The sequence below is a fragment of the Diplotaxodon limnothrissa genome, linkage group LG6 (assembly GCF_057381915.1).
Source record: "Diplotaxodon limnothrissa isolate DT_005_m linkage group LG6, D_limnothrissa_male_GT1.1, whole genome shotgun sequence".
Taxonomy (NCBI): Eukaryota; Metazoa; Chordata; class Actinopteri; order Cichliformes; family Cichlidae; genus Diplotaxodon; species Diplotaxodon limnothrissa.
Window position 1 is genome coordinate 21,458,556 of NC_140601.1, and position 14,539 is coordinate 21,473,094.

The 14,539-nt window shown below is 40.6% G+C and overlaps 1 protein-coding gene across 1 annotated transcript; it reads left to right on the forward strand.

Annotated features, from left to right (window-relative positions):
* The first annotated feature begins 275 nt into the window (after positions 1-275).
* Positions 276-13,104, forward strand: LOC146630519 (uncharacterized protein C4orf54 homolog). The gene is made up of 2 exons (XM_085356957.1): positions 276-4,640; positions 8,940-13,104. Exon 1 carries the CDS (start codon positions 327-329, stop codon positions 4,611-4,613), a length of 4,287 nt encoding a protein of 1,428 aa, XP_085213083.1. The 5' UTR covers positions 276-326; the 3' UTR covers positions 4,614-4,640; positions 8,940-13,104.
* The last annotated feature ends 1,435 nt before the right edge of the window (positions 13,105-14,539 follow it).

The following is a 14,539-nucleotide window of genomic DNA, read 5'->3' on the forward strand; positions in this document are numbered from 1 at the left end:
GGAGGAGCTGTTCTTGGAGAAAAGGTGCTGAAAATGAACTTTTTGGATGTTGATTTCAGAAGACCGATCTGTTGCTACAAAAATAAAGTAGCTGCTTGAGCCTGAGAGTAACCATTAGAGAAACCATCGTGGGACTTTCCTCTCTCTCTCTCTTTCCTACTCCCCTTCTCTCTCGCTCTCTCTCTCTCTCGCTCTCTCGCTCTCTCTCTCCCTCTCTCTCTCTCTCGGCTCTCTGTCCCCCTCCGTCCCTCCAGCCTGCAGAGTTTTCCGTCCTGTGTCAGGATAACATCGTAAACGAGGACCACCTGACGGTAAGACCGGACTAAATGGAAGCAGCGGAGAAAACTCTCATTTACCAAGATGACACCGGACTTCACAGGAAGCTGCTCACAGATGACAAGGATAAGGACAAGACCGGCGGAAAGGACCACGCCACCGAGACGAACAGCGACGAGTCCAATTATGTGGATCTGGACGTAAAACCTGACTGTCCCAAAACGGTTAAAGTGACTTTTACAGGTGTAGGGAACCAGCTGTCTGTTATCAAATGCGACAGTTCAAATCAGGGGGAGCAGGAACGAAAGAGTAAAATCATTTCGAGCAAGGACAAGCAGGACACCGTCCCCGGGCTCGGATCGGATGAGCCCCAGTCGGAAACTCTGACCAAACTTCCCAACACTGATCAGGACTCCGAGAATGAGAATCAGCGCCAGGTCGAGCTCGACCCGAGTGACTGCAGCGACAATGTGTGCAGTGAAAGTGATGAGCTCCGGTACACGGACATGTATCTGAACAGCAAGACGGAGTCCGATGACGGCGCCAGCGCCTTGCTGTCCGACCACTGCGGCTCCGACACCGTGGAGGACGAGTCCCACTATATCACCACGCACGAAATCCAGCTAACCGAGCTCGACCACGACGTAGATTACGATTTAGGCCGCGGGACCTGTTGGGAGTTTGAAGACGACAACCTGGTCTATTCCTTTGTGGATTACGCCTCTTTTGAAAGCGATGATACTCAGGAGGGCACTCTGATACTAGAGGGCAGGGGCCAGGCGAAAGTGCAGTCAAATCTCGGTGGAACAGTTGTCAGCACTGAGCAGGAGGAGAGCGATCTTTGTGATTCGGACAAATGCGCCAGCTCGGACGAAAGCGTGTGTAAAAATCCAAGTGAAGACCTTAGTGAGGGGAAAATCCACCTGTCGATAAAAACCTCCTCTAGAGCAGTTAACGACCCAGTTAATGCATTTGACAACAACTTCTCTGAGTACAAGAAACACTGTGGAGACAAGAGCAATTTCTCTTTTGTGAGCCCTGGCGCCAGCGCGGGGCCCCTGTGCGACAGAGCCCCATATTTCATCCCTGCTCCGGGCCGTCAGCACCTTGCAACCAAACTGAGACGGAAAGATATTAATGAGTATTCCAGCGGAGCGTCCAGCTCGATCAGTGAGCTGGACGACGCTGATAAAGAGGTGCGTAATTTAACCGCCAAGTCTTTTAGGAGCCTGGCATGTCCGTACTTCGATGCTATTAATCTGAGCACCTCTAGTGAATCTTCTGTCTCGGAATACGGCCTCAATAAGTGGTCGGCTTATGTAGACTGGAATTATGGAAACATAACGCGAGGCGGAGAGCGCAGCGTAATTGCGCACAAGACTTCCAGGGCAACGCTGGAAATGAATAAGAACGTGGAAAGTAAGAAGCATGGTAAGTCTGTTACCGGCACGAAAACCCCGCAAAACAAAACATGCGCGCTAAATAAAAGAATAACTTCACAGCAAGCATCATCTTCCAGCAAAAAGATCCAAGTGAAAGATCACGTTCAGCCAGTGCAGCGCGGTGTCACGTTGAATTTCCGCTATAATGTTGAATCACATGAAACAGCTGATTCAAAATGCCCCAAAAAGGCACGACCCAATGGGGCTACCGGGGCTGTGCTGGCCAGGTCTGGGTATGAGATGCAGTATCATCACACAGATAACCTAGGAGATACTCACAAAAGGGCAATTTTTGCATCAAGTCTTTTGAAAAATGTGATTTCCAAAAAGATGCAATTTGAGCAGGAGCGCAAAATGGAGAGGGGTGAAATCTGTGACACATCCCCCTGTTTTCAGATAAAAGATCCAGAGGTGATGAGAGAAAGGAGTCCGGGACGAGGCCTACAAAGGCAAACATCAGAATCGGGCTCAGGATTCACTGTGAATTCTGCTGATGATCAGTGTCCCGAGGTTGGCAAACAGAGTTCCTGTGGTGATGGAGAGGAAACAAAAGGCAGCAAAGCACCAGATGATTCAGACAAGGGACAGGATGAACTCCAAAAGGATTCAACCATCCACAGTCAAAGTACTTCATCTAATTCATTAAAAGAAGATGATCCAGAACCTGTAAAACAGGTCGAACCTCCATCTGTAACCGGCACACAGACTGCAGCAAAGGAAGGATTAGACACCAGCAGCATGCTGTCAAAACTTCTTTTTGTTCCAAGTTGCCAGCTACACTCAAAGGAGAAGAACTTTTCAGATTTACTAAGACACACACCTGACTCTGTCACACCTGCTGCTTCACAGAAAAGTGAAAAGGAGCTGAAAGCGAGTAATAACGGAAACAAAGAAGAAAATGGGAAGGGAGGGAAGAAACCCGAGATAAAAATATGTCTGAGAAGCGTGAAAGAAAATAAAGGCTGCACGCTGAATATTGCCAATCTCCTAACCCCTAAAATAAGTTACAATGTCAACACGTTCAGGACAGCAGATGATACCAGAGTCCCCATTTTGTCAGCAGCCGACAGGGTTCCAAATTTCACTGTTAGAGACATAAGAGACACCAAATGCAAGCTTCAAACACCAATATATCACGTAAGGGATGTACGCAAGTTGGTAAAAAGCTCATATCGCTTTGTTTCCTTGAATAATAGTGGCAGTAAATGTTCCACAGCAGCTGATAAACCTGAGGAAAAGGCAAAAACAGAGCATGTTAAACATTTATTACCGTCTCCTATTGTAATCAAATGCAACTCTGTTAAAACAAATGTCAAGTCAGAGAAAACTGCAGCACAGAAACAAGCAGTGACATCTGAAAATCCCCAGAGTGAAAGTGGACCTTCTGCTTCTGTGGCTAACAGGGCACCACCAGTCATAACCAAGCAGGGGTGCCCTGACCAATCAGACATTCAAACGACTCAACTGGTGAAACAGAGGCAGGAGAAGTTTGCAGGTGAGACGGTGGAAAGGAGAAATGAGGCGGCAGCTCCAAAACAAGATGCAGTGGAGAAAATAAAAGCTGCTGTCAAAACGATGGAGCAGCTTTATTTTTTTGACAAAAATGAGTGGAAGCGCAAGAGTCAGGCTCCACGCCCCATCACAGGCAGCCATGTGCTGTCGCTTATTGCCAGGGAAGAGCAGGGAGCAGAGGTGCCCGAGGCGGCAAGCACCGACAGCACTCCTCAGTCAGAAATGGGGAGGCCGCACGAAGACAAAAGAGCCCTCAACGTCATTCATGTTCCATATGACAGTGATGCTTTTAAAACACAACAAAGCAAAACATTTACTAACAAAAGCGTCCTCCATTTTGGCAGCAAGGCTTGCGTCAGTGTTAACTCAGACAGCAGCTCTGCATTTCCACTGCCACCAACTGTGAAAAGCTCCACAACTCCAGCGGCTCCACTGTCTGTGAAAATAGAGGAGCCAAGACATTGCCAGGTGGAGAATGGAAAGGTCAAAATCAGCCCCACTAATCCTTCGGTTACACAGGGCTGCTCGGACTCTGAGAACTATTTAACCATACCAGGGATGGCCTACACAAATGAAATCAAACTTTCAAACCCAGAACACGATTCGAAGGAGGGCAATTCAAATAACAGTAAAGTCAATGCAGCTGACCTCAAGGCACCTGAGCAGAAAACTTCTCCGTTAATCATGGAGTACCCAGGCACGAGCATCTACCATCACTCAACAGCAGCAACAGGGCCTCAGAAACAGCAGCAGGTGCTCTGTTTCTCTCCCTACCTCCCAAATGTGTCGCCTACACCTTCTACTGGAGAGCCAGCGCAACAAACCCAGCGCAAGATGCTTGTGGACCCCACAACTGGACATTATTACTTGGTGGACACTCCCATTAAAGCGACCTCTAAGAGACTGTTTGACCCTGAAACAGGTCAGTACGTGGATGTACCCATGCCTCATTCACCTGCGGCACCTGTAACCCCGGTGCCTCTTTCTGTGTCTCCCCTGGCACTTAACCCAGGAGGATATGCCCCCACCTACATGATCTACCCAGGCTTCATCTCCTCACCCGCTATAGCAGCCCAGACGGTATTGCCACAGTCCCCATGTTATTCTGAAGATGCAGGTGGAGAAAATATCAAAAAGAATATTAGTCCTCAGCCAGAAAGTAAGACAGCAGGCACAGAGAGTACATATTACAGCGCAACAGGAGAAACTTCCCAGGCGCAGCTGCAGTTACCTGTGAGTTTGGGACTTCTGACCACCAGGGGAAGTGGCAGGAGCTCAGAGAGAAAGCCAGTTATCAGCATCACAACGCAGCAAGGTCCAAGAATCATTGCCCCTCCCTCCTTCGATGGCACAACGATGAGCTTCGTAGTGGAGCATCGGTGACCAAGAGAACGTCTCGTCATAAGTGATGTAAGTTTTTCACCTGCTCATTCAGACTGGCAACTTGTATGACTCAGTATTTACCTGATTTCACCTCACTCCAACCGCTCTTAAATTTTGAATCTATTCTGTTGGAAGCAGATAAAAGACATTTATTTTTTTGTAAATCTTGCTCAGAATCTTAATATCAATATGACTGCTCAAAATCTCCTGTGTGTGATGTCATGATGTATATTTGCAGTCAATTTCTGATTAGACACAAAGGATGGAAGGAATAATAGTGCATTTAAACAAATAGCATTTAAAAACAGAAAACACACACACACAAACAAAAAGCAAAATTTTTCCCCCATCTGAAATTTTAGTTTGTTTGTTTTTTAAATAGAGATAAAAAGCAAAAACACTGGGATTTGAAATTTCTGTAGAACAATATTTTTTTTCTGACATATGGAAAAATAATTGCTCAGCACACTCAGCACATAAATCTAGCTTTTCAGGCAAATTCTCATTAAGATTTGTCCTGATCATGATCTATAATATTTTTTGATATACATGCATTGCTCATCTATAGCGCTTTTTGATGTACAAAGCCCCACCTTGGATTTGGGCAGGGGTAAAAGACTGGAAAAGTTGTACAAAGGCTAAAATAAAATTACCTCCAAATTAAATTGCCTAATTAGTAAGAGGGTTTTAATCATCTAAAGTGTTGACAGGACACAGTTAAACAACAGATATTCTTGATGGTATTGGTGGTGTCAGAGGTTGGGTGAGGAGTTGGCTTTGGCACCTATAAAGGCCCAATTAATGCTAACTGATACATACAGATCTTCAAGCAACATATGCTGTCATATGGATAGTCTTTTTTTTTTTAGGAAGGCTTTGTTCATTTCATTAATAATTGTAAACCAGGCTGTGCACATATTTAGAAACTAATTGAGGAGATGGAATTTTGTAACAAGCAAGATTGGGGAAAGGTTTGGCTTTCAAAACTGCAGAAATTGCTTTCAGCACTTTTTAAGCATCTGTTAAAAGAAGATACCATAGAAGACAGTGAGAGATATGCCCTGAACCAACATTTCAGAAGCATGTTGCTGGCATCATATTCAAAATAAGCACTATTTAAAACAAACTTTTCGGTTTTAATATATGATAAGGTGCCTCTGCACTTATTTCAAACTAATAAAGATATCATTGTGAACCAATTTGTTCTGGTTATAATTGGCTATATCTGCAGCGCTTAACCTAATTACACCACCACCAAATAATATAAGGTTTATGCAACAGCTACATTAAATAGAGGGTTAGGGTAATCACCAAGATCTTTCTTAGGTTACTGTAGTGGTTAATCTGCCAGCATATTTAAAGTCTTTATATAAAATGATAACTTTAATGCTCAAATCTAAATATTGTTGTTTAATTACGACTTTTCAAAGGTGCTGTTTTACAGAAAAGCTGAAAAAATACACATTAAAAAGCACATTACTATTTTTTTTTTATTCAGGCAGCAAAAGAAAGAGAATTCCAGTGTGCTCGAATCTGGATATAAAAACATTAATTCAGTTCAGTGAATTCAGTAATCTTTAGTCTTAAGCAAGGTTTTGACAGATAGCTAAAATATTTGTGTTTTGTTGTTTTTATTGCATGTGAATAATACATTTCTAAAGCGCTGTACGTTTTGCAAGTGCCTCTTTACAAATGTGCTAGCCAAATTCAGTACATAAAATCTCAACAGAATTTAATGCTGTTACTTTCAAGGAATCTCCTGAAGTCCGTACCAAAACTTATAGAGATTCACATTCCGAGGCTGCTCGTGTGTTACATTCAGATGACCTCACCGACTCGTGTTTTTTCATTATTTTGTGCCATAAATGTGGTCAAAGCAGCAGTCCAGCTTGGATGCTATAACAGTGACATGTTAATAGACATGCAGCAGCTTCATGACAGGTAACCCGACTCCACTGAGCTCGGCTGGACTTGCAGTGAGATTGGATTTTCAGCCATGGCCCAGAGCTTTTCTCTGCATTACACATCGTCGGGCTATTTTGATAGTGTGAGACGACTTTGTTTACATGGTTTATTCTCAGGGTTGGAAAGTGTCACAGGAAACTATTCCAGTTAGTGACACCTCACATCAAGTTATTCTTAATCCGTTATAAATGTTTTAATTACTTGTATAACGTTACAGTTTATTAGTGTGTTCGTTCCTTGCTTGTGACATTTCACAAATCCAACAAATATCTTGAGAAATAATCAGTTCACAGATTGCAAAATAATTAACTCCTAGGTGCAATATGTTTATTGTGCAGTGAAGGTGGACACAATGTAGCCAATATAATGTTAATTTAATTTAACCAAGTAATACAAGCAGTGGGTTCAGAGGGCTAAAATAATCTGATCACTAATTTTACAGAATAATTGACTGTGTAGTTTAAATGTAGAGCTTACGCAAATCAGGAAATAATTTTAAATAATTTTATATAATAAACAAAAACCTGAGTTTACAGTACTGTGGAAATAAAATTTAAACAAGAGATCTTTGTGGTGGTAAATGGTACTGCAGCACAAGTTTTATTTGCACTGGTTTTAAAGTTTTCACTCCAAAAGTTTTACAGTAATAGAATAATAAGGAGTTATATTTCACATTGTTTTGTGTCTAACTTACATTCCAACCTTACTTCTCAGGCCATTTTAAACTGCATACATTTTGACCTGTAACACCAGCTATGACTTTGTACAGTTGAATCATGGACCTAAATACTGATCTAAATTTTAGCCATTGGAACTTACTAATTACTAATGATGCTTTTGTAGCTATGAATTAAAATTGAATACATGCATTTTAATATAGTCAGAAAAAGTTAACAATAGTAAGTAAGATCAAAGTGATGTAAATCCAGGAAGCATTTTTTTTTTAAATTTGGTTGATTGACACTTTTTAAGAAAATCCTAAAGAGCTCTACAACAGAGGTTTTGCAGTAACGTATAAACAGCTTGTCAAAAGGTTAAATCTGGCTCACTGGATGGCTTTGGAAAAAGTAAAAGCAGAAGAAGGCCAGAAAGTTTGGATTTTTAACTGCATTTTTTCATTTTTCATTTTCATTTATTTTACAGTCTTGTTATTGTCCAACAGTACCAAAGGTAAGCAGCCTAAAAGATAAACCATTAAATTACATATATTAAAAACAAATTCCAATCGATAACACAGAAATGCCTATATACTGTAACATTTTATCGGGTGTCTTTTTTGTTTGTTTGGTTTACTTTTATAGTAGGCCCACACAAACATCAAACAAACAAACAAATAAATAAAATGACACTTTTGTGTATTTTAAACATTTCTGTTTACTGGATTGGTCCTCTCAGCATCAAATTGGGGTGTGTGTGGCCCACAATGTGTTATGTTTGTGCTATGCTTGTTTTATCAGCAGATGTTTATATGAACACAGGTTGACAGGTTACCAAGGCAATGATCTGAGTTGACAAACATCAACAGCAGTTCTGCAAATGAACAATTAAGAAGGGCATAAAAAAAAAACCCACCAGCAAAACAAACCAAATATAAATGCAAAATTATAAAAAGAAATCTTTTTAGTGTCATATTCTTTCTTTTCTTTTAGATATACACATATACACATTTACAACTAACCACAGTCCATTCTCAGCCAATGTGTCAGAGCAATAATACATCCCCATGAGCATGAGGGATTCATGTCAGCTGGGTGCGTGTCAGGCAGAGGCCTAGCGCAGGGTTGAGTAGTTGTGTGAAGGGAAACCAGGGCGTGTGCATGTGTGTCTGCGTACGTGTGTGTGTGTAACTCGTGTCGGTGGGGCAGAGGGACATGTGTGTGTGTGTGTGTTGGGGGGGGGGGGGGGGGGGGGGGGGATTGCTGGGATAGTGATGCAGGAGGAAAAGGTCAGGCAATGCAAAGTATTTGTTGTGCTGATGCAGGGAGAGGACAGCTGCTCGGAGAGATCAGATGCTGTTGCAGCTCCAGCTTGGAGGCGATTCTGCGGGACTCTGATGGGGTCAACTTTTTATAGCCCCCTCCCCCTCTGCCTATTCCTAAATGGGGAGAGGGAGGTGGAGGGCACTGCTGTCCTTCTATGTAAACAAATCTAGTAGCGTGCCCTCAGCAGTGATTTGGCTGAATCTGATCAGCTGGCTAAGGTTGAGGAAATCTGAAGAGTGAATGCGTTTCAGTGGCTGGTGAAAGTAGCTCTTTCACAAACTGCACCATACAGTAACTTTTCTCCTTTATGTTTTCAACTTGTTTTCACAGCATCCATCTGACTTTAACACCCATGTTTTGTCTTCTTTATCACCTTTAGATGTTTCTGCTGAGGATTCTGCCTTCAGTCACTGTAAGTTCAGTTTTCACCTGTCACCCACCCCGTGATCTACTCCCAGGACAACCTCCACCACCATCATCTGCCCCCAGTTCTGTGTTGTTTAAACTTGCAGCAGACATTACTGTATACGCATTGCAGTGCTACATAGGGTCAACTCAACATTTTTGCCACGCTGTCCTGCTGAAGTTCTGATGTGAATAGGCTTATAATACTTTCCATTCAGCTGCTGTCAAGATCTGTTGAAATGCTGTTTGTGCCCTGCAGCATGCTTATTCAAAAGGAAAAAAGGCAAGTCTTCGCTTCCTGCTCAGTGTTATTCATTACTGGCCAAAAGCAACTGGTTTACTGATATTTTACTGTCGCCAAGTATTTTAAGCAAGACTATGTAACTTTTGAAAAAACATATTTAACCTAAAAAAGGTTTAATATGTGCAAAATAAAATTCAACTTTATTAAAGTCCGCATACCCAAGATTTGTTTTCTATAACCTCTTGTGATCATTACGCTGTACCTGACCTTACTGAGTGTGTGTGCAATTCATTAACACTACTGTGTAAGGATGTCACAGGTCCCTATGGTTTTATCAGAAAAGTAAAACAAAAAGTAAAGATGTACCTGACAAGAGCACATGTTGGTTGTCTGCTGCGGTTGATGCTTGGTCACACTTATTCTAAGCTAACAGCTAGGCATTGCGGTCTTGTTTATCCCAGTGGGCAAATGCAGTACGGTATTAGAGACAAATATGAGATTCTGGTGTATCAGCAGGTATCAAAAGAGGTGCTTTGCATTTGCTGTTTTCATCTGCACACATCAGTTGCTCGGTAGGACAGAGGATGTCTTATTCAGGTCCGGGGCATTGTAGGGCTTATTTGACTGGCAATCCTGAATGCCATGTGAATGTTGGGGACAGTGCAGGTAGCAAGTGGTGGGTCCCATTTTTATTTATTTTTGGGGTATCACATTGCTCAACTTCCTACATAAAGTTTACATCATTTTGCATTAAAGCTTCTAACATTAGATCCTTCCTGGTAGTGGATCAGGGCCATTTTAAAGAGGTCAACCATGCTCAGTGGACACTGAGCAACTTCTAGCCACAGCAAAGGCTCTGTCTTCCTGTGGACACTGGGATCCTTAGTAGCCAGGTAACATGTAGAAGATCCCAAGACCACAGTACACAGATCTTTTTTGGAATTCTGAGTGAATTAATACTCCAAGTGAATTCATCCATGAGAGGATGGACAGAGAGGTTGATAGCAGATATTAGTACCACATCAGCAGTAATGCAGAGTGGAGTGGAAGCGCTGAAGTGAAAGCTGAGCCTGGCATCAAACTTCTCGACTTACCGGTGGATCTGCTTTCTAACCCTACCCATTAGTCATTGGAAGAATGAGGTTGTAGATGCAAGCATCTGAAACAAGTTTCATTCGCTGGGTGATGCAAAGAGAGGGTGATCTGAGACATTTGAAAGAGACGCTGCTCTTCAGACATCTGATTTCTCTGGAGGTATTCCAGACAGATCCAACTGGAAAGAGATCACAGCACAGAGTCAGAATACCCTGGAGGGATTACATAGGATGTGGCTAGGGAGAAAGACATATGGGCAACTTTGTTTAGCCTGCTGTCACCAAGATCAGCCACAGAAAATGAATGTATGGGCTCCAGTAAAATAATAAACAAGATAACATAGATACCAAGCAAGTCGATTCTGTATCACATATTATTCATTTTCACACTTAAAGGTTTAGGTATGTAATCTTATTTAACCAAGAAAAATAGCCAGATGGGTGTAATGATAATGGTATCTTTCATTCAAGTACTGCTTTCCTCCATTTGATGTTTGTGCCACAGTGGTTGCTGTTCAGTGGGAGTTGCATAGTCTTGGTTTTAAATAAAACATTTTTGCTGTACATCATATGATCCACATTTTGCACAGGGACCATTTGTCTGCACTTAATTAAAAATGAACACGACAGATTAAGACCTCACTATCTGTATATATTTTTATTCTTTTACAGTCAGTTCAGTCAAAAAAGGAAATCATTTATTGTTGGATTTAAAATAAATATATTGTAAAGAATTCCCTACCAAATATATGTTAAAGAATAATCGGCTGGCATTACTATGTGCTGTGTTACAACTCACCAACATATTTTTCACATGCACAGCAGCAGCATTTCCATGTTTTTGAGCAGTCCATGCCCATGCTTGTCCTGAAGTCTATATAACCGTCCTGTCATGACTCACGAAATGATGCTCAAACCTGCTGCATAACTGATATATTGTATGAAGTGGTCTGCATTTATATTTTTAAAGCATGCTCAGGAGAAAAGTAATACACTATGTGTGTATGCCAGATGAAACAAAGCTGGGACTGTGGTTTATTAGTTTACTTAGGTAACTAAGTAGCGCTGGGCCTAATGCGTCAGAGCCAGCTGGGACATTTAGAGGATGACTTCCTCTATTTGCTTTGGTTCAGTTTACACTTTTGTGTACTGAGATGGGGGCTGATGTGTGTCTGTGTTTGTGCCTGTGAGTTATGTGTGGCATTTGAGCATTATGTGAGTACAACGAGGAGTTATGTTACTTCGCTGCAGACGTGAGCATAGACTGGTCATGTGTTTGGTTTGAGTGATTTTGCATAGCATACGGAGAAATGCCAGTTTAAATCTAAATCACTGAGCAAATACATTCAAATATTTTTATTTGAATACTTTTTTTTCTTTTTTCTTACCTGTTTCCATTTGAATATGCAGGGGCATCATGTGTCATTGTGCTTGATTTTACTCAGTTATACAAGCATACATGTAGTAATACTGCAACATGTAGTTTGCTATTTTTATCACGTTTCCTAGTTACACGGATTAAAGGTATCTGGACATGCTGGACAGTCTATGTACCTTAATGTAAAATGCAATTTTTGCAACTTTTATTCTTATGAATTGATTTCATTATAACGGATTCATGTGCACGAGCTGCTCTTTGGAGCATGTTAATGTTGCCAAATTTAATTCATTTTGAGGTAAATGTAACTGAGATATGTAACTGTAACTAATAACACTTCCTTTAAAATTGTAGGTTTGCTATTGAATGAAATCAGTTTACTCCATTGTAAAATGAGAGCAGTGCAAATAAAGCAACTGATGCTACTGAACATTTATTTATTTAAAATTTGTACAAAATGGCAGAAATGACCTAAGAGATGAAAAAAAAAACAATTTTAAATAAATGAATGACACATTTTTTTATTTTGAAGTACAAAAACGATAACACTGCCTCCCAGTTTTGAACTTTTATGTGTTTCCCCAGGTGTCCAAGGTGATATTTTCCTAAGTCTAGATGATTTTATTTTTATCACATTAACATATCATTTTTAAACCCTGTGAAATTTAATTAAGTAATATATTACAAATTGCAGGCTCCAGTAAACCAGCTATTCTAATGTTGTTATGAATGTAAAGCATAATTTCTCCCATGCATTTTATGAACACCATGTATGATTTTTATCTGTGAATAATAATAATGTACTTAATGCACCTGTCATCAACATTGTCAGCAATGAATGGCTGTAAACACTGGTGGTAGCAGCACAATGTAGATTTGTTTAATTTTGTTAAAATCTGATTTCATTTGAAAATAACATTTTTCATGTTTTCAGGTGAACTTTGCCCAATATTGCACTGTAACGTAGAGATAATGTAATTTCTTTGAAAACTTTCTTGAAAATGTTTGTCAAATAACAAACAAATACAACACCTGCTGATTTTGAGGTTTAATGTAAGAAAGTGATTGCATCAGTGCTTGATTTTGTATTAAACAAGAGGGATACGGTGAGGTGACGGTGGTTCGAGATAAGTGCAAAGGCTGTATGAACGGTTAAAGGAAAGGGGCACATGTTTCAATGAAATGTCCTCTAATGAGATACAGCTGTGTATTACCCACAGCCTTTTCTATGCATGATGTCAACTGTGTTGCGAGGCTGGCCCAGGAACAGGAAGAGGTCAGTACGACAGCTGAGAGATACCTTGAAAAGAGAAGTGAGTGCTGTGTTTGCACTTACAACTTGGAAAGTATAAGAACATGATTAGTGACTGTTATGTAGACTGACAAGCCTACATATGTTTGCAATAAATTCAAAATGCAAGCTACTGAACATGTGTGTGTCCATTTTAATCATTTTAAGGCCTCCTTGTGTTTGAATGACATGCATTTACTGCCACTTTCAAAACAGCTGCGCTAATATCAAACATTTGTTTAACTAAATAAAATTAATGTTTATTCAATTAATCTTTGATAGGTGGTATCATCAACAAGGAAATGATGTGAATAAACAGAAGCTGTGCTTATTCATCAAGATACTCTAAAGTGAAACCCAATACATGTTTTTTTGCAAGAAGCAGCTTTATTAGTGAATAATTACTAATTCATTAATGCTTTCATCCACTACCAAAACACTGTTAGGATATCATGTTGTGTGAAATCCATGTGCCTAGTTAGACAGTCAGTGCATGTAGAAGTGAGCATAGCAATGGCAATAACTGATCTGAACATGATTAATAATAAATAAATCAAATGAAGGCTATCATGATTGGAACTTGTATTTTCCTTCTGACTGTTATTGAAAAGTAAATAAGGTAAACAGGAGCAATAAAAAATGTGCCACATCAAATATATATATATATATATATATATATATATATATATATATATATATAGATATAGATATATACTTTTTGTTTTACTTTCTTTTATCTTCCCTGTGCGTTTACCATAGCTGTACACTCAGTTTCACTGACCTAATTACTGTAAAGTTTCACAACTGAGCAAAAAAAAAAAAAAGAAAAGAAAGGAAAAGAAAAAAACGAGGGTGAAAGGCAGTCAAACAGATTTATGCTAACATAAGTACACATTTGGCATCTAGCAGCGTGCGAGGTTAGCTTTCGGGTGACACTGAAACATCACCCGGCCAGGCTTAAGTTTAACCTGACAGTTTGCTGCTGTGTTTACTTGGTTGCCATGGATGCAGGGAGACTGGCAGACACTGGTTTGCCCCAGCTGCTCTCAGTGGTTTCTAAAGAATCTACATTAAGGACCAGTTGTTGTCCTCGGATGCCAGCAGGTACTCTGATGGCACAGTTGTACCACGGGAAAACACAAGATTTATTAGCTCACCTGGATCACCAAGTGTGAGTTGCACTTAAGCCACTAAGGTATATCATCATTGCAAAACAATGATCTATCAAAAGTCCATGCTAATGCTGGTACAGCCTTCACAGACAGGAACATAGACTGGACTCCTCATTTTAAAGCCTTAACATCATCATTTTTGATTGCTCAGCTGTTTGGGAACCAGAAGGGACCCTGTTTGTACAACTATTGTCAGCTAAGACTAGCATGCTGTCTTTACATAATGCACCCATGAACAGTGTGAGTACAAAACACCCAGATATGCATATGCTAATTACTGCTGCTAATAACTATCTGCTCAGTGAGTGGGAAGGCAGAGGTACTTTACAGCTGTAAATGAAAACACTGCAAACTACGATCCGTGTTTGTACTGTGGCTGTACCTCCAACTTACAC